General features: G+C 41.5%; 3 protein-coding genes across 10 annotated transcripts in view; 2 read left to right on the forward strand and 1 right to left on the reverse strand.

Moving 5' to 3' along the window:
* The window catches only part of LOC135486203 (focal adhesion kinase 1-like), an 88,506-nt gene extending 63,507 nt beyond the window's left edge, over positions 1-24,999 (reverse strand). For 7 of the 8 annotated variants that reach the window (XM_064768856.1, XM_064768853.1, XM_064768851.1 and 4 more), the window contains exons 1-2: positions 24,875-24,999; positions 1,589-1,825 (exon numbers count right to left, since the gene is read on the reverse strand). In XM_064768856.1, the coding sequence (XP_064624926.1) occupies positions 1,589-1,684 (96 nt within the window). In that variant the 5' untranslated portion in view covers positions 1,685-1,825; positions 24,875-24,999. Of the gene's footprint in view, positions 1-1,588; positions 1,826-5,241; positions 5,249-24,874 lie in introns of those variants that run through there. The other variant, XM_064768850.1, reaches the window with a different exon arrangement.
* Positions 9,921-11,648, forward strand: LOC135486786 (uncharacterized). Its single transcript, XM_064769885.1, has one exon. The coding sequence runs from the start codon at positions 9,921-9,923 to the stop codon at positions 11,646-11,648; it is 1,728 nt and encodes a 575-aa protein (XP_064625955.1).
* On the forward strand, positions 11,665-15,306 carry LOC135486787 (uncharacterized). The gene has a single exon (XM_064769886.1). It carries the CDS (start codon positions 11,665-11,667, stop codon positions 15,304-15,306), a length of 3,642 nt encoding a protein of 1,213 aa, XP_064625956.1.
* Positions 25,000-25,272: the final 273 nt, after the last annotated feature.

Below are 25,272 nucleotides of genomic sequence, written 5' to 3' on the forward strand. Positions count from 1 at the left end.
ATGCACCAGATTTGGAGCTGAAACCTCAACTAAAAATATAAACAATTTTATGGGTTGGATTTTTTTTGGATCACCCTATACAACATATCTGAGATATTGACCTACTGTGCACATCCCAAAGGTTCCCGCCAGTTAAGAATCTATTGTGCCTGCAAGGTTAATGCAGCATTTTGTGAGCTTGATCGCTATGATGTAGCGCGCCAAATCCAAAACCAGGGTGTTACATGGTGTATCTTTGATAGATCTACTTGAGATGTAAATTTGGAAAGGATCAAAGCGACAGTTTTAAGGGATAATTCAGTGTTTTAGATTTTCACATTTGGCCTCCTAGTAGCCAAAGTTGGAATCACAGGACACCCATCATAAAGCTAATCCAAGATTCCGACCTGCTTAAAAATAGATACATGTATCCATACCTGTCCACAAGGTCAAACCAACATCTGACCTATGTGAACCTGAAAAGTAGGCCAAATCTTTCTAAGGGTTAAAAGTTATATCAGTTATTTTAGTTCAAAATGATAGTTTTGTTATGCTGTCTCAGTCCAACATGTCCAAGGTAACATATACATATAAAAGATTATCGTTTCCCACGTGTCACAAATCAGGGGGAGTGTCCCTTTGGTGAACAGCCCCTTTAGTTATGATTGGGGAAAACTCACAGTGCGGTTGGAGGTGCACGCTATTGCACAGCCATGCACCATGAATAAAGTCAATGCCAGAATAATAATTTAACATTGTCAAGTCATTTTTTTCACCTAAGTGAGAGTTTTTTTATGTTGAGCATGTTGAGTATACATTAAACACAACACTCAAGCATATTTATGCCAACAACATTGTTGAGAAAAATCATAGTGCACAATGTGTACAGCTACTCATTATCATTCTGACTGTATAACTTTTTTCAGGCAGTAAATTACAAAATTAGTAGCAGTACCACATATTTCTAAACAAGTGAGACGATTAGTAGTGTATTGTGTTGGTGCATTGTGCAGTAGGGAAACAACTACTCAAATTAGACAACACCAAATCTTGTCAGCAGAGGACTGTGTGTGGGGGGGAGCTCAAAATGCCTAGTTCGTCAGATACTTCGCCATTTCTGCCAGGTCATGGACACCATGATTAGGATGTCATGAAAGCTACTTTTGACATTAAAACTGTTTAGTAGGGCCAGGGCCATTTCGCACACAATCAGTTCAAGTTGTGGATGATATGAAGAGCCTAGTGGTTTTCAACACTGCAGCCTACCACACACACCAGGGCCCGGGTTCGATCCCAAGGAGAGCCCATGGCCTGGATGAACCAGCGTGGCTTTCATCATGTTCATGGGACTAAAATTCCTTGCTCAATGCTCTTTTAACAAATTTCATTAATTAATGAAGGTCTCAAGACTAAAAGCCTTGGTCCCTTTTACCCGAGTTTCTATGCTAGTGCAAGTAAAACATCTCACATAGTGGGAAAGTAGCCTATAGTGGACTACATACCCTGGGGAAAATCCAAGAGGTAAAGATGATGATGATGATGACAATGACCAATTGTGCACCCGGACCACTAACTTTTTATGAACGTCGATAACAATATCACGTCTTACCTTGACTTCTGTGGCATCACCACACTTGACGACATTGAAGCCACCATTAGGCAAGTAGACTTTGAGTATAGACTTATCCAGTGGTAATCCAGCCATGATCGCCCCTCGGCCCCACAGATTCTCAATCTGGACGACGGAATCCTCGTGATACTTGATGCGTTTCACATATCGTACTGATGGATTGCAATCAATGCTATGGCTTTTACCCGAATTCCATGCAGTGCTCCATGTTGTGATCTGGAAAATAGAGAAGAAGGTTTGTGAGAAGTGGTGTTTATGAAAGTCGCTAAGGATCGAGAGAAGGCATTCTCGTGCGGAGATATGATGAGGTCTTCAAAGCTTTTACTCTGGAGGTGAAATATCAGAAGGAGCTCTACGACGAGCCATGCTCCAAGGCCTTTTATTCAATTAAACAGGCAAATTATTGCGGGAGCTTTAGTCATAGGCATGTGGTTGGGTCACTTTGAAAAGGGTAGCTCATCCCCAAATTCTTGCCAACAGTAAACATGGTACCAAATCTTATTATCATAGCAGTGTTTTCCAATCCTATCTGCCAACATGCCGCCAAGTCAAAGTTTCATACCACCAAGTCAAATTTCAAATGGGGCCTTTCAACAAAGTCAAAATATTCTACCATTGAGTCAAAATCTAGTAATGATTTTGTCCGTAGCTCAAGATTTCTTTTAGCTCCTAGACAGTAACCACGGGATACGCGTGCAAAGGTCATGCTTTTGGTATGCTGCCCCCCCCCCAAGTCAAACTGTGAAACAAAGTTATTTTTAAAAGAATAACATTTTAACATTTTGGGGACATTCTTCAATTGCATCTTCTCATCCTCCAACACAAAAACTACTCAGTTGTTTGGCTCTCTTGGGTTCATTTATGTCGGTTTTATTTCTAAATGTAAAAATGTTAGCTATGCCAGACACAATATTCAAAGATTTCAGTTCGACAAATTTTTCACGGAAGATTTTGGTTCGAATGGAAATCAAAATTATCTTTTTGAGAATGACAAAGTTACAAAGTTCCTATAGGGCCTGGGAGAGCTGTACATTTCTGGAAGTTCATCTGCAACACCCTCTATGTGGAAACTCTGCAAATGTTCTTTTCTGTATTGCCAACCTGGCAACCAATAGAATACTCCTTTGAATAAGCCTTGCAGTCAGCAGGAGTTGGATTTTTTTGTATCTGGTAATAGATGCACATATCATACTCTGCTTCAGTACTCATTCATACAAATTAGAAACGAAATCTAAAAATATTGTTTCAACTTTTACCAATCTGTTGTTTCAAAGTCCTAAAAGAAGTATGAAATGAAAACTAAAATGTGAAAGGCATGGCTCAGAATTTGCTGCACTCTGGGCTTCCAGCACTCAGATGACCAAGAAAGGTGTTTAATCCATATGGGGGCACCTATGGAGTACGCCGTAGCCTCTTAAAAAGCTGAAAACGGGCACCTACGGCCGGCTAATTCCGTATGTTATTTGAATCACCCGCTACAATGGGGAATCCCAATAACGTCATCAGTTATCACCGTGCAGCAGTGAAGAATGACCAATACGCATGTTTTCTTGCCATTGTGAGTTTGATTTCATCTTTACGATGTATTTTTTGGGGGGTTGTAGGGTTTCTGAAGGAGGGACCAGACCAGCTATGGAGGATGCTACCGAAAAATGAATTATAAAATCCAGTATAGGGAATAGGGGTTAGTCTATGACTTTATTTGATAGTATATAATCTCTAGTTTCAATCCAGCACTTACAACAGTGCGTATTGGTCAATGTTTGTGGTCGTGAGGGGTGGTTTGGCTGGTCGACCCCCCTGGCCCTTTTTGGTGAATAAGTCCCTTTTTAGTGGTTAAATTCTGCTTCTTTCTCAATATCAAATCAGGAATATTTAGATAACATTATGAGCTTTCGGAAAATGTGTACTTAATTGGGTCTACCTTGGTTCATTGTGTTGTTATCATTGTTTTTCTGAATTGGTAGCCACTACCTGAAATGCCGTTTAGAAATATTAAGTGCTTGCCTCCATATGGGTTAAAACAACTTTTTAAAACATGAATTAGCCCATGTTGATAAATTAATATCCTATGTCATGTGCTACTGAATCGTTCAGTGAACCTTCAAGGGTCTTTTCCAATCGAAGACCTAGACTGCAGCAAATGGTTATTTCAAGGTTAAATATTTTAGTTGTTGCCAATATGGTGCTGTAACATCATCTGCCAAATTATTGGTCTAAAGAAGGCATAGGAAGACCAATCGGGGTCTGATGATGACGTCATTTTCTCAACATGTGTTCATTAATTTTTCGTTTCAGGATTCTCCTGTTGAAATTCCAAACTAAAGTAGGTCCTACAGCGTAAATGTATCTTTCAGATTATTTTTCCTTGCTTCAAAAGTGTGACCATGCATACATGATGTATTATGAAGTTATTATTTGCTGGAGGAGGGGGGAGGGCGTTAGCACTAAGACACATTTTGTCTTCCTTCCTATTTTGACCTTTTTTGATTTTTTATTCCTTTCCTCAGTTGGAATAGATTGAACCCAGGATCATCGCCAGCCAGTGAATACAGCTCAATTATTGTCAGTTATCATCGCACTGGCCAATGAGGGGCAGAGATAATCGAATGAGGAGAGAGTGGGGACGAGGCTGATTGAGGTTAATCGAAATTGGTGTTACAAAACCTGTGTGGCTACCTCCGGCTGTGTGTATGAAAACATGAACAAGTGAATGCATCCGACTGGGAAAGATGTATCGTGAATGAAGGTCACTAGGATTTTTATGCTCTCCAGGTGGTACCAATTCTAATAATACTGTCGATTGTCACCGACACAGTATATAAGCCGTGCGTACACCACCTGAAAATGGACCACCAATCTTGGTTCGCGAACCAATGCCGCACCATCGAAAATCCACCAAGCGCGTACACCACCGCTGCAGCTAGTTATAAAATCCGGCAACAGATGGCGCGCAAACAATAAATTGCTCTCCACGCTCCCTGCATTGGAGGTAGAAATATCGTGCACTTGCGCTATTTTAATGGCTCAAACTGGCCACACATGATATTCAATTTTGTTGGCACTTTTGGGAGCCATTTTCGATTGTTTACGAACGCGGTTGATTGTCAAAATTTCTGTCAAGATTTCCGCGCTAACTTTAGTTTGTTCACCTCCCGAGCATGCGCAGAAAGCGCCATTTCGAAAGCGCTGCCTGTCGCCGAACCATCTAACTAGCTAATTGCCGATCCATTAGTGCGTACACCACGACAACGCCGAGCTTTTAACAAGCCGGGCGAATTTGGACCATCGAACAAATTTGTTGCGGCAATGTGGTGGTGTACGTGCAATTGGTCCACCAATATTTCGTGGTGTACGCGCAACTATAGTCCTACATGCAGGCCTAGCATACTTATCAGGTGCTCAGATGAAAACAACTCTGTTTTCACATAACCTGCCTGAACCACATCAAATACTTCCCGCAAGAGCCCACTCAAACCTTTTTAATAAATCTGATACTCAAGTGGATCACCACAGCCTATAAAAATACCTCTAAGAATGAAGAACTCGATGTATTCCATCAGAAAACATACTGGCCGTAGCTGTAGTAAAACAAGTCTGGATTGGTTGCAGGAATGCAGCAGCTACTGTACCTGTAGTAATCTCTTCTTGAGGGTAGACAGTGCCAGCATCATCACAATCATCAACGTTTCAGACTCTGATATAGTTCAATGTCTGAACTTCAGGGCGAGACTCTGAATGTATCCATGCCTTTGCTGTCACTCCCAGATCCAATATGCCCGGCCAGGTTAAGTAGGCCTACTTCCATTTTCAGACACAAATTATAGTAGCCAACCTGCACCAAGCACACAAACTTGATTTATCTGATGAGATCAAGTTGTGTTTAATTTGATTACAGCAGAATGTGTAACGGAACCTAGAACAATTATCTATATAGGCTCCATTCATCTTACATGAACAAGGTAATACCTTTTCTTGTAAATTGTTCAAATAAAGGAGATTGAGTGCATTATATAAATGAGTGATCCAAATCACCATGACCAGCAATCAAGATTGCAACACTTGTTGCAGGGTCGATCGTAGCCTCAATGTGATCCCGAACGTGTCGAATGCGAAGTCAACAAGACATTTAATGACAGTCCTGGTGTAGACCACAGGTTGCTGAGATTGGCAATCTGTTGAGTAATACTACAACTACCAGACCCCATTTACAATTTCTACAGCATATTCGATGGGTTTTCAGGTTACAGGAAAATTCGTCCCCGGATAATTCGTCCCCAAGGAAAATTCGTCCCCGGAAAATTCGTCCCCGAGGATAATTCGTCCCCGAGGATAATTCGTCCCCGGAAAATTTGTCCCCGAGGATAATTTGTCCCTGGAAAGTTCGTCCCCGAGGATAATTCGTCCCCGGAAAATTTGTCCCCGAGGATAATTCGTCCCTGGAAAGTTCGTCCCCGAGGATAATTCGTCCCTAGAAAATTTTACAAAGTGGAAAGTTTCTAACTTTACTTTCTAAGACTCATAAGTCTTGTCGAATGGACTGTAGTAATAACTACTACTTTCGATTTTTCTCATTCAGTGTAAAACCTCTCTTTACTACCATACTAGCTAGTTACCTACCCCACTATTTTTATAGTAGGTAGAAGTAGGCAGGCGAAATATTTTATTGAAGAATTTAGAGCTTTTCTTTCATTCTGACCAGTAAAAATACTTATTTGAAAAAGAAAATTATTTCGCCTGCCTACCTCTACCTACTATGAAAAGAGTGGAGTAGGTAACTAGCTAGTAGGGTAGTAAAGAGAGATATAATGAATGAGAAAAGTCGAAAGTAGTAAGTAGTAGTTATTACTAGAAAGTAATGTCAGAAACTTTCAACTTTTTTGTTTAATTTTCCAGGGACGAATTATCTTCGAGGACGAATTTCCCAGGGACGAATTATCCTAGGGGACATATTTTACGGGGACGAAATTTTCCTCGGGGACGAATTTTCCAGGGACGAATTATCCTCGGGGACGAATTATCCGGGGACGAATTTTCCTCGGGGACGAATTTTCAGGGACGAATTATCCTCGGGGACGAATTTTCCGGGGACGAATTTTCCTAGGGGACGAATTTTCCGGGGACGAATTTTTTTTTTTGGCTGCACGGAAAAGTTTGGTAGACTACCTTGTGTTTTTATCAACCTAAAATAAAGCTATGCCTCGATCAAATTTTGAGGTACAAAATGTTTTATCTTGAGAAGCCTGAAGGGGAATGATATTTTGGGGATGCCAGGATTTGGAATGAGTAGTGGAAATTTGGAATCAGGATAGGGCGTTTTTTAAAAATGGAAATATTGGCTCAGACAACCCATTCTACTCACTATTAAAACAAAAGAGATATCATAATGCAAAATGGAAAGAATTAATGATGACAGGTCTTCATTTTGAATTCTTGATGATAATATAAATAAAGACTACTCGATCAATTTTTGACAATAATCGTATGATATTTTCTTTCTGTATCCTTGATGAAAATAGGTGCATCATACAGCTGACTCTAAATGTATAATGTATACAGCGTGAAATCTGAGGTTATCTTTTCATGTTGTCCTGAGGCAGGTCAGGTGGGGAGCATTCAGGTCAGGTATGGTACATGATGATGCCCCCATTAAACAATGTTTCTGTCTGTGTTTACTGTAAACCAATGAAGAATGCTATTGCTGGAATAACCTACAGAACACATTAACCCTGTCCATGCAGAATTTCCCAAACCCCATCCAGCTTGACTTGCGGAATTAATTTGACCTAGTTCTGTACCTTTTAGGTGCTTTTTTGCTGTACAAATCTCCTGGCAATACACTGATGAAATTTTTACCAGAGATGGAGAACTTCCTGGAGGTTATTGAAAACACATTTTTTTCCAGGTTGGACACCTTTTGGGGGTCAGGCCAGGGGGTCAAAGTTGACAAATTTCCTTTTTTTGTAAAAAAGTGGACAAAATAATTGAACATATTATTTGATATGTTTTATGAAAAAAGAAAACCATTTAATTAGCTTTTCTTATTTATTTTCAATCTAGGGTCAAAACCAAAAACAATTGGTGGTAGTTTGGGTTCATTCCCACCTTAACTGGGGTCAGGGCGGCAAAATGAAAAAAATACGCCTTTTTCCATATTTTCACTGAAACTCAGAAGTTTTTGGCCTTTTTTATGATCAAATCTATCTCAAATACTAGTCACACAAAAAGGCTAAAACCAGGAATGCATGTACAGAACTTCTTGGGGAAAACAAAATCACTATTTACTCCAGTCTTGTAGTGTAGTGGGGTCTGGGGGTCCTGAGGGTCAATTTAGACCCTTCAGGCCTTGTCGCAAACTGTAAAATCTGTCATTTTTAGAACAAATTCAACTGTCTTTGAGTTGTGTTCTTATAAGTAATCACTTTGAACATATAAATACTATGCTAACTAAAAACATATAGGGATTTGAATGAATCAAAGAAGGGCCAGAACCCAATCCAATGGATTTTTGATGATATCTTTGTCAATGTTACCTGGCCCAGTAACGCCCCATGGGGGTAAAGACCTCAGGAAAGTTGGCCCAGGATGATTGTTAGTTATATTGTCCCAATTTACAACAGAAATAGGCTGTCTGGTGCGAGCTGGTGCCTTTTGCGGTGCCCGACCACGCGCTCGGCCCCTTGCATGGCCCAGAGCATTCCCGCGCTCTCTAGCTGGCACACCCCCTAGCGGAAACAGGTGGATTGTCGATATCGTCTGATAACCATTTGTCATAGCTGCCATTAGAATTGGCCACAGAAGCTCCCCCATGCACTAAATAATTATTATCAGAATCACTCTCAGAGTTGCTTACATAGTCGCCATTGTCACTATCCTCATCCTCAGGGTCTGAATTGTGCCCCCCCCCCCCCCTCCCTAGTCGCTAAGACCATCCAAAATCGGGTTCCTCATCTGCTTCGTAGTGTATCGTACACGGACAGCCATAACAAATACGTCGCAGATACATTAGCAATGGAGTGCGCGCTGCCATCTTTCGAGACCTATTTTAGTTGGAGAGATTTTCTCACCGGCCGCAAGCAGAGCTCGACACATTCAGTCGAGAGCCAGCCGCACGGAAAGGGTAAAGCATTCAGATGTCAGTGGTATCTTGGCGCAACATACGGCTTACCACACAAAAAATCAAGAGTCAAAGAAACAACTCCAAAGAATTACTGTAATTTGTTTTAACTTAAACAACAGTGAAGCAAATCAGGAAAGGTAATCATAGAACAGCATTTTTTGCACATTGAACCAACAACATGAAAACCTAAGGAATGCTGTGATCCACCAGCAATTCCTCAAACTGGTGTATACAAGAGTGAGATGTCATTTTAAAGGTACATAGAAGGAGATTTTCTGGAGGAGGTCAGGGACCCGCCCCCTCCCAATTTTATTTTCTCATGTTTCTTGTAATTTTGACCCCAATTAGGACACCCCTAATTTGGGTGTACACACACACCATAAATGGGGTGTGCTACTACTGCCACTACTAATAGTGATGCCAGATGAAATAAGGGCATACGGGTGCAATGGCAGCTCTCAAAGATCAGTTTTCAGCCTTCTTGATAAGTTGAGAATTTGTAAAGCCGTTCCACTATTTGATGTTCTCCATCTGTATTTTCCTTTCATTCTCCTACCTTTCTCCCTCCAGCAACTGTGCCTTGCAAGATGGTCTTTGCAAGCGTTGTTTCGGTATGATCACTTCAGTTAAAAGGCAAGAAGGCAGTCACTTCTATATCCTACGGCGGTTGCCTTCTGTTGTTGAGGCTTTCAGTCAGTTTCTTCAGGGTATCGATGGTTTTCTTGCTGTTGTCTTTGGTTAGTCCCTCCTCAATGAGGTCACCCTGCTTGAAACTCCAGTTTTCCTTAGGGTTCTAATCATTTCTGACCGTTTGGTATTTGTCAGGAATTACACATTCCTGAACCAAGTCATTTCCTGAATCAAGTTATTAGTTCGACAAGTCGCTGCAGCTGCATGGAGCCAGGAAGTCTGAGGAAATCCTTGCGGATTAAGCTAAGCTTAATCGTCTAAGCACCTTCTTTCATCTCTTGACATCTGTTAATTCGTAATCTTGTTTACTTAGTCAATAGTTTGTAGAAATAAAGTCAGTTGTAAAAAAGATACGATAGAGTCAAGTTCACCATCAATTTGTAGTCAGCAACTCCCCAGTAGAAAACCCGAAGTGCGGAGTTTTCGACATGGTGCCGTGACCAGGATCTGGGAAATTCACCGAGTAAATACACAACGCGATATACTAACGTAAAGGTCAAAATGGATAAAATCGATCAACTCAAGAAAAACAGAGACTTGTTACAGGAAGCCTTGGACACCGGTTTCGAACAGGCAAATGCCGTGATTGAAAAAGAGTCACCAACGAAATTCGAACTGTCAAAAGTTGAAGCATGTTCAACAGAAATCGACGAAACGTTCGTCAAGTTACAAAGTCTAAACGTGGAAATAGCGAAACTAGTTACAAAACAGAAGGAAGATGACCTAACCAAAGAGGAAATCTTACAAACGAAACAGAGGAATATAGACAATCGAACCAAACTAGTGCACGTGAGTAAGTTTGTAGAATTACAGTCCAAGAAAACGGTCGCAAAGCCAGCGACAGTCGACGCGCCAGCCGCGTCAGTACCCAAAACAGCACAACTGCCAAAGTTGAAATTACCGACATTCGATGGGACTTACACATCATGGAAATCCTTTTGGGACACGATTGAAGCAGATGTTCTCAGTGCTAACTATGCGGATATCACGAAATACAATTATATCAAGGGACAGTTAACGGGCTCAGCGACAGACGCTGTTGCTGGTCTTCAAGCTTCAGGGGAAAACCTGAAAGTACTGGTAGAAATCTTGAAAGAACGTTTCGGACAACCCCGAAAAATCATTCGATCACATGTGAATAACCTCTTAGAAATGCCAGGGCCTGCAGGACATTATAATGCTCTCCGGGAATTCCACAACCGAGTAATGGGGGACATACGGTCCCTAGAAAACCTCAACGTCGATATCTACAAATGCGCTCCGTTTATTGTACCAATCATCGAAAAGAAGTTACCGAAATTCTTCCGGGAAAAAATGGGAACCTCAGGGCAACAGGATGCTTTTGACTTAAAGCGATTCATGCAGTCTTTCTCGGAACAGCTTGAAAACGTTGGAGAACGCGCAGATGCTCCTCCACAGTCGGATATTAGTCATAGGAAAAGTACGCAGAATCAGAATCGAAACCTGAACGGGAGTAAAGTTTCATTGGATTCGTTTGTAAGTGTGCCCGCAGCCAAACCCAAAATGTGTCAATTCTGCAACTCCGGTCACAGTTGTTTTGAATGCACTCTATCGCCAACAAACCGATACAATGCCGTTTTCAACAAACGCCTGTGCAGCAACTGTCTTCGAACATCTCATATCGCCAAGGAATGTAACAACCGCAGCAAATGCCACACGTGTGGTAAAAAGCACCACACCAGTCTTCACGAATACTTTGAACAGAAATACAGAAATTCAAGTAACACAGGAATGTGTGCCGTAACCCCCAAGTACTCCGATGTACGAAAAATCGATATCAATGATCACGTGGGATTTAAAACAACAAACGTGAACTCCAAAAAACGCGCAACCAATAGGCCGTCCACAGTTCTACTAGAAACAGGGTATGTTACCTTACAGAATAAAGGGAAGGAATCCACAGCAGGAGTGCTGATTGATAGAGGAAGCATGTCCTCTTACATTCGCAAAGATACAGCACAAAAGCTTCAACTCAACCCGGTGCGTTCCCAATCCATAAGTGTTAATGGCTTCGGAGGCCACTCTTCAAAACGGCAATACGACATTGCAAATGTTGAAATTGCAACCACTGACGGCATCAAAATAATTGAAGTTCTCATCACCGATGAAATAGTCAACCCCATCAATCAACGAGGATGGAATACATGTAAGGAGTACCCATACATAGCGAACATTGAAAACAAGTTAGCAAATAACTTTTGCCGATGAATTCACCGTGGATATCATGATTGGATGTGATCATGCCTTCCAGTTCCTTGAAAATCGTCTAGTGAAAGGGGACGGGCCGACAGTACAGTATTCAAATTTGGGATGTTTTGTGTCAGGACCACTGTTTCCCGTTAAAATCGAACACTCCGTGATTACATCAGCAAATCGAATCAACACAACCGCAAACGAACATATCATCGAGGACAATGATCCCGAGATACAATCACTTGAGGAATTCATCAACAGCAGCACTCTTCAGCCAACGGATGAAAATGACACTGATTTCGATGAACAGTTTAAATCGGACTTCATGCAAAAAATCGAGTTCAAGGATGGGAACTATTCGGTTCCGTTACCATGGAGACCAGACCACGCGGAACTACTCACTAACAGAAGGGAATGCGAAGCCAGGCTACGTCAAGTCATGGCAAGATTACGTAAGTTAAACCTTCTCAACAACTACACCCAAGTAATGCAGGAAAACCTGGACAAGGGTTTCATCTCAGAGGGCAGCCCAGATGACTGTGACACCGGCCACTATTTGCCTCATTTTCCCGTACTCCGTGACAGTGAAACAACCCCCCTGAGAATCGTTTTTGACGCCAGTAGTGGTAGCCCATCGCTCAACTCATGCCTTTATGAAGGACCTAATATGCTTCAGGACCTAACTGAACTGATCATGCTCTTTCGGACCAAACGGATTGGTCTGTCCGCAGATATCGCTCGTGCCTTTTTAGCTGTGCATTTGTTAGAATCGGAGAGGAAGTGGGTTAGATTCCTCTGGTATAAAGACAATGATGTCTCGAAAGAACTGATTCCTTATCACTGTAACACTGTCATATTCGGAAATGTTTCCAGCCCATTCGCCCTCGCTATCACTCTGCACAAGCATCTGTCTAGTTACGATACCCCAGTTGCCAAGGATATGAAAACAAAATTCTACGTCGACAATCTGTTAACCGGAGTCGATTCAAATCAGGAAGCATTGGATTACTTCCAGGAGTCTCGTGAGATCATGAACCACGCGTCTTTCAATTTGCGCCAATGGAGTTCAAACTCGGAAACACTCGATGAAAGAATCAGATCGGAAGGAGTACAAACAAAATCTGACATTGTAGGGGTACTTGGACTGAAATGGGATACCAAATCTGATCAGATTTCAGTCGCGAAAAAGGATCTCAAATCATCAGGAGAACTTTCAAAACGTAAAGTAACATCTCAGACCGCATCAATCTTCGACCCGCTCGGAATTGTAGCACCGCTGACAGTCCCTGCTAAGTCTTACGTGAACAACCTGTGGAGAGGCCAAAAAACCTGGGATGAACACTTATCAATCACCGAACGGCAAGAATGGGAAACAATCAAACAGGAGTCCCTCTCTCTCACGCACATGCTATCTATACCCCGTTGGCTAGGGGGTGACACCAGCAAACCGTTACAAATCGTAGTATTCTGTGATGCATGTCCCACCACCGCCATTGGTTGTGTCGCTTACGCTAAACAGAACAATAAAGTCGCCCTCATCGGCTCTAAGAACAAAGTCATCTCAGAGAAAAATGTCAATTTCACAGTCCCTAAGCTTGAACTGATGGCCATGGTCTTGGGGGTAAATTATGCAGAGACCTTGCGAAATACCTACATCACGCAGTATCAGACAATCGAAGTGGTATACAGCACTGATTCAGAGATAGCGCTTTACTGGCTCAGATCCAATAAAAAACTCAAGCAGTTTGTTCACAACCGCGTGCAAACAATACGTCAGAAGTCAGACTTGACTTCTTGGTACCATGTGTCAACCAAACAAAACGCTGCAGACATCTTATCACGTGGTGCGACACATCAGGAATTGAAGGACTCTTCATGGCTGCAGGGACCAAAATGGCTCAAGGATGATAAAACCACGTGGCCTTTAACCGCACTTTCCGACCTAACCTTGAACAGTTCCGTCTCTCTGACAGCCGCGTTTGAAATGCAAAATGACTTCGTTGTTACAAGCATGGTCGCAACAACACCTGTCGCAAGTATCAGCGACGTTATAGCACAGGACAAGTTCAGTTCATGGAATAGACTTCTGAGAATTACCGCCTTAGTATCACGCGCTTTCAAACCCGGACTCAAAAACAGGAATAAACTGTCTGCACAAGATATCGCTAACGCGGGAAAAAAATGGATTACAAATCTTCAAAACGAACACTATAAGCACGTTACGGATTACTTGAAGTTAGAACAAAGTGGAAGGCATAAGCTGCCTTCTCGACCCACAATCATCAGTCAATTAGGGCTCGTTCTTGACAAAAAAGGAACAATTCGTTGCGGCGGGAGGCTTACTAATTCAGACGTCAGCTCAGACAGGAAGTACCCAATTCTCCTGCCAAATCAATCCTACATAACAACGTTAATCGTCCGGAACGCCCACCACAACGTGGTACACTACGGCTTAGGGTCCACCATGGCTTATCTTCGGGAGAAGTATTGGGTCACATCAATGCGCTCAACCGTTAAGAAAATCATCGGACATTGTGTAATCTGTAAGAAAGTGTCTGGGCGTCCATATCTGACTCCCATCGCACCACCACTGCCAGACTTTCGGATTAACGACTTGTCAGCTTTCAAGTCCACTGCTGTAGATTTTACATCACACCTCTACGTACGAATTAAGGACTCGATACAAAAAGTGTACGTTTGTCTCTTTACGTGTTGCACCACGCGAGGCATACATCTTGAAATCACGCCGGACTTAACTGTTGAATCATTTCTAAGAGCTTTCAGACGTTTCACTTCAACACATTCAGTGCCTAGCCTCATTTACTGTGACAATGCCAAAACGTTTACAAGCGCCGACACCGAGCTGAAACGGCTGTACAACATTGTGGGAACAGAACAATTCCAAAACCACCTGTCTAAGAAAGGAATAACATTCAAATATGCACCCGTACAAGCCAGCTGGTTCGCTGGCGTTCATGAGAGACTGATTGGTGTGACGAAACTTGCACTTAAGAAAACCTTGCGCAAATCACTCGTTCCAATTGATGAGTTTCAAACTCTCATCAAAGAAATTCAAGCAACGGTAAACAACAGACCACTCACATATTTGTCATCAGATCCAAATGAACTCAAAGCGATAACACCGAATAATCTGATATACGGACATGATATGTCTTTGTTGCCACACGAAGGAGAAGATAACTTGGATGTAACATACGCCGGCAGAGATAAACTTGAGAAATTGGCGTACAAACGCGCAGAACGACTACAAACATTCAAGAAACGTTTCTATGACGAGTATCTCGCTAGGCTACGGGAACAACACCAGTACGAACTTAGCAAACAAAATGCCAAAGCTGACATCATTAAAATTGATGACGTCATTCTTGTACACGACAAGGATGCCAAGAGGAGACACTGGAAACTTGGGATCATAAAAGAACTCAACAGAGGCCAAGATGGGCTGACCCGATCTGCGCTTGTCAAAACTGCCACAGGGCAATCTAACCGAGCAATCGGAAAATTGTATCCGCTTGAGTTAACCGTTGACGAGAGCATCGAACGGTCTGCGCAAATCAAATCTGTTCAAAAAACAAAATCTCGACCAAAACGGTCAACCACTGACATTACGAGGCTCAAAATCAGAGAGCACTTGGATTACTACGGACAGTAGATATTGTGGCGTACGTGACATTCCGTTTTAATATTCACTTCGTCAAAGCTATACACTTGGGCAATGTATAGTAATGTGGATGCTCCCCTCCGTCGGGGATACGACGCCTGTCGTCCATGAGAAACTGAAGAGACAATCAACATAATCGAATTGACATTTGAATTTCATCTATATTGAAATACTAGAACATTATCATGGAATATTAGTTAGTTGTAACATGTTTGACACCATCGTGCTATAGATATTCATCTTTTGATCATCATCATCTCGACATTTAGTTTAGAAACTTTAGAATCTCAATACGGATTAATCTCTTTAACGTACTTTGCATGTATTGAAGCTTATCTACCATCTCATGTTTACTTCAAGTATTTTGTGTAGTTAGCGGTTTCGAACACCGTTTAGTATCAGTCAGTCTGGATTGCAGACCACCGAGGATGATTAGCCAATCACTGTTTAACTATTCAGGGATTAAAATAACCATGTGCTTGCGGGCGGGGGGGGGGGGGGGAATGTCAGGAATTACACATTCCTGAACCAAGTCATTTCCTGAATCAAGTTATTAGTTCGACAAGTCGCTGCAGCTGCATGGAGCCAGGAAGTCTGAGGAAATCCTTGCGGATTAAGCTAAGCTTAATCGTCTAAGCACCTTCTTTCATCTCTTGACATCTGTTAATTCGTAATCTTGTTTACTTAGTCAATAGTTTGTAGAAATAAAGTCAGTTGTAAAAAAGATACGATAGAGTCAAGTTCACCATCAATTTGTAGTCAGCAACTCCCCAGTAGAAAACCCGAAGTGCGGAGTTTTCGACAGTATTGTTGACAAAGTCGTACTGTCCAGCAGCCTCTCTCTGCATTCAGATTTTTTACTTTCTTAATGTTCTTTGGCTATCTTCTCTTCTTCTGTTGCAGAATTCTAGAATGTCACCTTTCTTTTAATAAAGTCAAGTCGTACAACTTAACATATTTTACATAGATCAAGCATTTATCATGGGACAAACTATAAAGATTGCATCTTGAGAAATATCTCACAAACGCCAAAAGAGGGGAACATGCCAAATGGCGTCATTTAGACTCCGATTGAAATTAGGTCTCGATACTATCCTATAATCAGTAATTGAACAACCATGAAGATCGCCATGGGAAAATGATATGCTGATCAATATTATGATGATAGTATGTAGAACACTTCATCATAGACGAGATCAACGAAACTTTTAAATGATTCATTGCATGGAACTTGAAAAGTACAATTACCTTGAGTGCACGCACGTCTCCACGCCATATGTCACCATGATGACAACAGAACATAGAGGGGGTAATGGGAAAAGTTTGTTTTGATATGCTAGGATCGATGCAGTGTTCTCCAATCAATTTTTCTTTGGTCTGGTGGTAAGCTCAGATTTTGTTGAAGTTGAAGTTTTCCACAAATAACGGTCTGAAGAAATTTTTGGTCTGGTGGTCTAAGATAGAAAACCATTACAGTTTCAGAGAAAATGGTCTGGTGGTATGTTAATGGTCTGGTCGTGAATGTAAAAATAGTTTAATTTTGGTCTGGTGGCCCACTTGACCAAAATAGGTGGCGGAGAACACTGGGGATAGCCAAAAACTGCCATCGAGATATTGGAATACACCCCTATCTTAGCGCAATTCGGAATGAGCAGTGAACTGCACTGTGATTCAGCCAAACTAGCTTAAGAAGCTTCTTGATCATATCCATCCTTTAAAGGCTGTGAAAGTTACAGGAGATCATAAGAGAGGTAATTGGATATTGATCTGTGGAAAAAACATGTTCAATCTAGGATGAAATCATGCATGGAAAATGATCTTAGCCTCCAGCGCCATCCGTCTCATGGTGTCAGATGGGGATCAAAGGATTTTTTACAGCATGTCGGAGTCTTTACATCATTTTATAACTTTTCAAAGACCTATGTGATATCAATTATGCAGACAAGAAGAGCATGATTAACATTTATCTGCCAGAACCACAGCAGTGGCCAATGCTGACCAAGTAGAGGGAAACAACATCACACCTGCCATCAAACAGCAGGATAAAAAGTCTATGTACACAAAGTATATAATAAATGGATGACATCAAGTAAGAAAACCACATGAGTCTGTTTTTGAGTGGAAATATCACAAGAGTAGCCTGGAAACCCACCTGACCTGCAGTCTCCTGGGTTTCCAGGGTTCAGACAATCACGAGTGTGATATTTTCACTCAAAAACAGACAAGTGTCTTTTCTGTTTATCACTTTTTATTATTTACTAGAGCAATGAAGCCATGACATTACGATGACAGACCAATAACATCACTCAAACCCACCAGAATACTGACTTTGACATCACTGCTCAAGAGGTTTGCAGAGAGGTTCTACTGTGTTTTATTAAGTATGGCACAAGTCCAGCTATTGATCTAGAGGATCAACAGCTAGCATTTTAACCTTCACAAACACCAAACAATGAATCAGTAAACAAGATTTGACTGACAACTATTTTGATCACCTTTTGCATTCTGTTCCTTAACCATAACCTGTGCTTCTGATTTTAGATAAGTATTTGTATTTAAATGCCTACTGGTGTGATGACATAGAACTACTACAAGCAGCTCAAGAATACCTTCATCCAGTTTAGAAGTGCCAATAAATCCTATGTTATGTTGACGAACATAATACACTATACACCCTATAATCAGTAGACAAAGCAATCTACTCTCCAAGGAAGTCAAATACCTGTGCGAACAATTCAGGCCCATCAGTAGATCAAGTTGGCCCTGTACTTTACCCAAGATAAAAACATTTTATGTAGGAATCTAGGAAAGCAGGTGTTGTACAAAACATGGGTTACTGCCAAAACCTTTTCCTTTACAATCCAACACTACACTGCCCCATGCCGATGTAGGCCTACATCTACCAGTGGTTTTTCAGCAGTTTCGGGGAGGTGAACACAAATAACAAGTTACAAACAGTATATCAAATTTGTACAACATCTACCTACACATGAAACATGCAAAACATGAATGAAATGTACTGGGGACATTGTGCTCAACTGGGAATGATTTAGTTTGATTTAGTTAGTATGAAATGAGACATGGAGTATGGGCGGTTATTACCGCAAATAAAGACAAACCAAAGCAAAGACACTTGTGTAGAATATCAAGGACACGTAGATTGATACTCCTGGGCGGTTATTACCGCAAATAAAGACAAACCAAAGCAAAGACACTTGTGTAGCATATCAAGGACACGTAGATTGATACTATCCTATGTGTGCCACATCAAAGACATCTGGACCATACACCATGTCAAAGATAACGGTGCGAAGTCAACAGGCGGCGCCACTGTAGATTGCTGGCGGCCGTACGCTGCCTGTCGACGTTGTTGTTATTTGCCACCTCTCTCCTATGGCAAGCCGTTTGCTTCAAAAAGTCGAAATGATTTTTTTTCTAGTCGAAATGATTTTTTTCTAGTCAAGATATTTTTTTCAAGTCAAGAAAAAAAATTTGAAATTAAATTTTTTTTTCAAGTCGAGATATTTATTTTCCTTCTCATTTAACTTATTGAAGTTGAATCAATTAATAAAAATTTCACTGCGAGAAAAAAATGATTATAAAAATAAAAATAGTCGCTTATATCAACAAAAACCTATAGTTGTCGAAATCGTTTTTACTTTTCCCAAGACGGTGGCGCCGCCTGTTGACTTCGCATCGTTATCTTTGATGTGGTGTATGGTCCAGATGTCTTTGATGTGGCACACATAGGAGTATCAATCTACGTGTCCTTGATATGCTACACAAGTGTCTTTGCTTTGGTTTGTCTTTATTTGCGGTAATAACCGCCCAGGAGTATCAATCTACGTGTCCTTGATATGCTACACAAGTGTCTTTGCTTTGGTTTGTCTTTATTTGCGGTAATAACCGCCCATAATGGAGGTTAAATTGACTTTTCTATATGATAAAATGTGGAACTATCAATGACACGGCAGAGTTTGACCTCTGTGAACTTAGTAACTAAGTCAAAATTAGGTCACAATTGACCTAAATTGGGTCAACTTGTACAATATTGACAGATTCCATCAAATTTCATGGTTGTAGCCATCAGAGCATTCATGAGACATCGACAAAATAAGGTTGTATGAAGATGGCCGCCTGGAGCCCAGAAAGTAGGTTAAATGGCAATAATTTTTTGCGTGTGAATTAGTCATCATGTCATAAGACATCCACACGCAAAGTTCAACTCTCTAGAGTCAAGAATGAGCATAAGCGCCACCATTGTTGACCGACGACGGACAAGACGTGACAACATAAGCTCACCCAGTTGAGCTAAAAACGTGATACACTTTTTTATATGTCCACATGTCACATAAATGTACATGATGTATGATATGATATGTGCCGGAAGGATCGAAAATGGCATGTTCCATAATATTCAATTCAGCTACTGGACTTTTGGGTCAAATTAACAGAGTACAATGCAAGCTGATAAGGAGCAATAACCTATATTGCCCCAATTGCCACCACAGGTCACCGCCGGAATCATGACTCCAAGCAGTGTTGCAAACCGAGTTCCAAATTTCTTGGTGTACAAATCGATAGGTGGCCAGGGACCAGAACACTTCAGTTGTTGGCGCTGAAGGGGTTATTGTCGTCCTGGGTGACGTCCGCTGATTCGACAACCCCGTCACCAATAGCGAAAGGAATGCATAACATCACCCTGGGTGACATTGTGCATGGGTGATGTTGTGCATGCACAATGTCACCCAGGGTGATGTTATGCATCACCCAGATTGAGGCTGGGTGATATTGTGCATCACCCAGGACGACAATAACCCTTTTGGCCAAACTTAGCCAATATGATCAACAACAGGCAACAGATGCCTCTGTAGTGTCACCAAACTTGCTGAAGGTGGGATAGTCATTCAACAGGTAGTGGTGGCCGCAGCTTTTCCAGATACGGCTCTCGTCTGTCGAATGCTCTTTTGGTATAAATGGCACAGATTTCGAATCATTCACTTACTATTAGACAAGTTTTAGGAGGCAGCACCCTGAGAGTAGTCTAACCACAGAATGGTGCTCTTCATCATATTTTTACACTATGAGGAACAATATTTGTAAGACTGGTACCCATCTTTTTTTGAAATTCCTACTACACGATGTGTGCATGTAAACACAAGTTCTGCACTGCTGCCGAGCAGATCTAGCTGCAATACTCCTGGCTTAGAATCGGTGTCACGATTGGCAGAAGTCAGAACAAAGTCTCCAGATTTTGTGTCCGGCAATGCATGGGCATGAATGAGAACGCCAAAGAACTCATTCATGGAAATGGTAACCGGATACAAGCGACAGGATATTTTGCTTTTGCCAATCCGGTCACCTTTTGTAAATGTTTTATCTGCATCATTTGGGGCTCTGGAGGGCGAAATACAATGTACTGGTCAAATTTCTTTTTTTTCTGTGTGTGCATGCTGATTGAGAGCAGGTGGAGAATCATACTTCTTTCATGATGATTCCCAAATGACCTCCACATTAGGGATTATAGTGATGCACAGCAGTAATTCCTAATCCAAGAACTCACTTCACCTTTTTACATGAGAAATAAATAACAGACGATGGACTGCAATATACATGATGAAGATGAAGAACACTTTGCTGATTGGAAGGACCAGCAGACCAAGGATATCGTCTGCCATAATGTAATCAATTTTATGAAACCAGCTCGATGTATCAGGCAATTTGCTCATTTTGATTAACCTCTCACTTGATTGATGTTCCGACATTACAATATTAGCTGGATAGGCATGGTGACTTGGCAGATCCTGGCGGTTGGCTACATCATGACCAGGGTTCACCGCAGGGTCTGTGAAAGGTCTGGCGAATCTACGAAATTTGGCGAAATCTTTCCCGCGCGTGGGGGAAAAAAAATCGAAATTTTCTTCAAAGTTCATCTTAGTTTCATTTCTTGATTTTCATGAACTTTTGAAGCATTTTTCATGTCTTTAGAGGCATAATGGAGCTATAGAAGGAAGTGGACTAGAGGTGTCCCTGGGTTATTTTTTTCTTGGCGAGGCGGCCCATGGTCAGGCGGTCCCCCTTAATGGTCAGGCGGCCCATCATACCATTAAGGCTTGTGGAGAACCCGGCATAACAAACAGCAGATGCAGCAACACAATGATACATGTATGACATATGAATGATGTGAAGAGTTCAGATGTTTGGCTGCAGCATGTTGCAGCAGAATGACCAGAATTGTCTCATGGTCATACCAAAGGTCAATCCTACCAAAGGACCTTTGAATATCGCTTTTGGCTGTTTCATTTCTAATGGCAGACATGGATCCCCTTTTTCAACATCCTGAACCACATGGTCTTACATGTCTTACCCCTTTCAGCGGCCAAGACGTTGCCAAATGCAGTCAGTCATCTACCATGTCTACATTTCTGGCATTGTAACCCTACTGGATGTATTTTACATTAGGCTACTGTCCACTAATGTGTGATTTTTCAGTTCACTTGGCCTGGCATAGACACTTAGGTTATACAATTACAATGGACCTTAGTCTCATCATCCGACGACGGACCCTTGATAATTTGTCCCCAAGCTTCCAACTTGTTCTGAACAGCCAGGAATTTTAGTTCCTTGAATTTGCTTCATCCAGAAATATAATCCTGAGATTGAACAGAGGCCTGTGTGCCTAGCCAGCAGTACGTGTTCACCACGAGGCTATGAGGATTCTGGACTGCAGTTTTCCAAATCGTCCTGTTGCTCCCAAACAACTTCCTCATTGGTATATTGTCAATAGTTAGTTACTTTAATTATGCATCAATGCCAAAAAAGGAGTGAATGAACTTTTTATGCAAGTCAAAGATCAACCAATTGCATTTCAAAATCCATGAAACAATGTTCCAATGCTCAATTCTTCTTTACACATGCTGAAGTAAAAATCAAACTCGCTGAGTGAACATAAAGAAAATCAAGACCTGAAGGCAGTTTTTTGATAAAGTTGAAATTCCATGCCTTTCTCTTCAGGTAGTTGAATCATTTGATGAGCTCTCAGATAAATTCCCACTGTTTCCCTGGTACTGCTCATGAGATTTATTGACTTGAGAATAAACCATATGAAGTTTTCCATCGACACTGTACTCACATGTATGGGCGTTTATTTCCGCATAAATAGAGGTTGTCTCAAATAGACATTTTATGTCGTGTTATGACTCGAATAGACGTTTGGTGGCGCTCGTTTTAACGGAGACGTACCTGAAATAAACATATTGTGTCGTATCTCAAATAGACATACACTCAAATAGACGTTTGGTGGCGCTCGTATCTCAAATAAAGCGCCACCAAACGTCTATTTGAGTGTATGTCTATTTGAAAAGCGCCACCAAACGTCTATTTGAGTTATACACAAAAATCAGAAAACACGACAATATGTTTATTTGAGATACGAGCGCCACCAAACGTCTATTTGAGTGTATGTCTATTTGAAAAGCGCCACCAAACGTCTATTTGAGTTATACACACAAATCAGAAAACACGACAATATATGTTTATTTGAGATACGAGCGCCACCAAACGTCTATTTGAGTGTATGTCTATTTGAAAAGCGCCACCAAACGTCTATTCGAGTCATAACACGACATAAAATGTCTATTTGAGACAACCTCTATTTATGCGGAAATAACCGCCCATACACATGCATGAAGACTTCCATGGCAGTGTGGTGTGCTAAGTCCATCCATAAAGAGTTTTATCAGTGCCAACAAAAACACCCCTATTTAATCAGCCCAGATTTCACCAGTTTTAACTATTTTTGACAGAAATTTACATTTTTCCACTCGCATCTAGCAGCCACAGTTTTTTTGAAGTAATGTGTATATGGTGCTGAGGAATTGATGATTCTCTTTCTGATAGCAATCAGGCCACAGCCTGAGCTCAGAAATGTGTCTTTTGCTATACTGGCGAGACCGCTGGAGTAACGAAAATGACACAGGGCGTAAAAGACGATGCTGTGTTGGAGTGGCATGACGTTGTGCAGTAGAGCGATGACGTCAGATGATGTCACCTTGAGTAGTGGTGATTGGAAATTGGTGAGAAAATGAGTACATGTAGTTTTATTTAGGGTTGGAGTCCGGTAGTCAACATCTGGCGATGTCGATTATTATCGTAGCGTGTCAGTCACCTTTTGTATAAAAACAGACCCTGATTGGCAGTGAAGGCCAATGGGAAATTGGTGAAAAAATGAGCAGTTTTATTTAGGATTGGAGTCTGGTAGACAACATCTGGCGATGTCGTCATTGTCGATTATTATAGTAGCTTGTCAGTCACCTTTTGTATAAAAACAGACTCTGATTAGCTGTGAAGGCCAGGCAAGTGGTTCCCTGTTGATTTTTAAATAGTTAAAGCTGACAGGTCAAATATGCTTTCCTGAATAAGGTCAAAGCCCAGCACTCAGGAATATGTTCTTGATGTACATTTGGATCTGGTAATTCATAGCCATTACCCCAGTGCACAACTGAAATTTTGGCACTTCTCTGCAGGCACCGTACCATACCGTATTATACCATAGTAGAGTACACACAGACTGAAAGCTTCCAAAGATGCACTCTGAAATCAGTATAAAATATCGGGACAGTAGGACATTGCAACTCGATCACTGGCCTCAGACTGTGATCACCAAGAGTCTCATCTTAAACATGGTAGTGCATCATGAGTTGACCAAACTATTTGCAGCTTTAAAATTCATCAATCCCAACATCGCACTCTCAGTAATTTCTTCGCTTTTTCATCAAGTTTGTATTGAACAACATTCTAACATATAAGGACCGTTTAGATGACTGAAAATAGACCATATGAGATCCAATCGAATCCGAATGCGGTCTAAATTTCTCTGGTGTAGACGCAAACCAATCGGGACTCGTGTGGTCCCATCGGGACTCCAAGTGATCCACCTCTTTTACTGGTTCCATCACGGCTCGTTCGGATGCATCCGAATCAAATTCGGTCGTTTAAACGCAATCGGGCCTAATGCGATCTCATGTGGACTAAATTTTTACCTGCACGTATGCGTAGAGGCGCCGCAAGTAAGGAAGTGTAATCCAAACAGACCAAAGATGTTTAAGAATTAGATTTTGTCACTTAATCTGGCCGACATTCGCCATTTGACGTGACGCAGTTTGCAGCATCCTTGATGCTGGCTCGTGTGGTCACATGACCATGCGCGCACACTTCAATCGATCAATCTGACGATAGTGGCCGATTTGTCAAAGTGTTTTGGAAAGGGGTCGGCCGATCGACCGCAGTTTGACTGATTCAGAGATTACGGGCAATCGAGTAATTTGACCAACTGATTAGTCAGATTACACACAGGTAGATACTTATTGTGTTGTGTGTATATATCATAGGCCTATCCAGCATGTCACTTTTCAATATTTTTCAACTATACATGTGCAATCAAGCAATGCAATACTAGTAGAAGTGACAGTGGACTGATACTAGTGTGATGAACAGGAACTCAGTGTTTTCCCATCAAAAGAGGTTTTCAAGGCATCTTAAACTAATTCCAACTACTCACCAGAATGAGAGATCTTGATTATAACAACATGGCAATCAAAAAGACCTAATCCAAAGTGAGAATGTCCCAAAACCACAAAGTAATAAATAAACAACTACTGCTTCTTTCCGATTTCCTGGTCTAACATGGCGTTTTACCTCGTACCCATCCACTACCAGTATGCGGGAAATTCAAACGGCTGGGGAATAGACTCCCAGGGCATTTCATTTCGTTATCCTTTACAATCTCTCAAATGGAGAGGGACCGGACCGGTGCACTGCATTCGGAGAGTACACACCCAGCCTGCGTGGATACTTTGTATCTGCTTACCACATCGTGTGCCTCTGTACCTGGAGTCGTGGTGAGGTAGCTGCTGCCGTCTGCTAATTGAGTGGAAAACTAAAAATCCTCAATCCTAG

Source organism: Lineus longissimus, chromosome 4 (genome assembly GCF_910592395.1).
Source record: "Lineus longissimus chromosome 4, tnLinLong1.2, whole genome shotgun sequence".
Taxonomy (NCBI): domain Eukaryota; kingdom Metazoa; phylum Nemertea; class Pilidiophora; order Heteronemertea; family Lineidae; genus Lineus; species Lineus longissimus.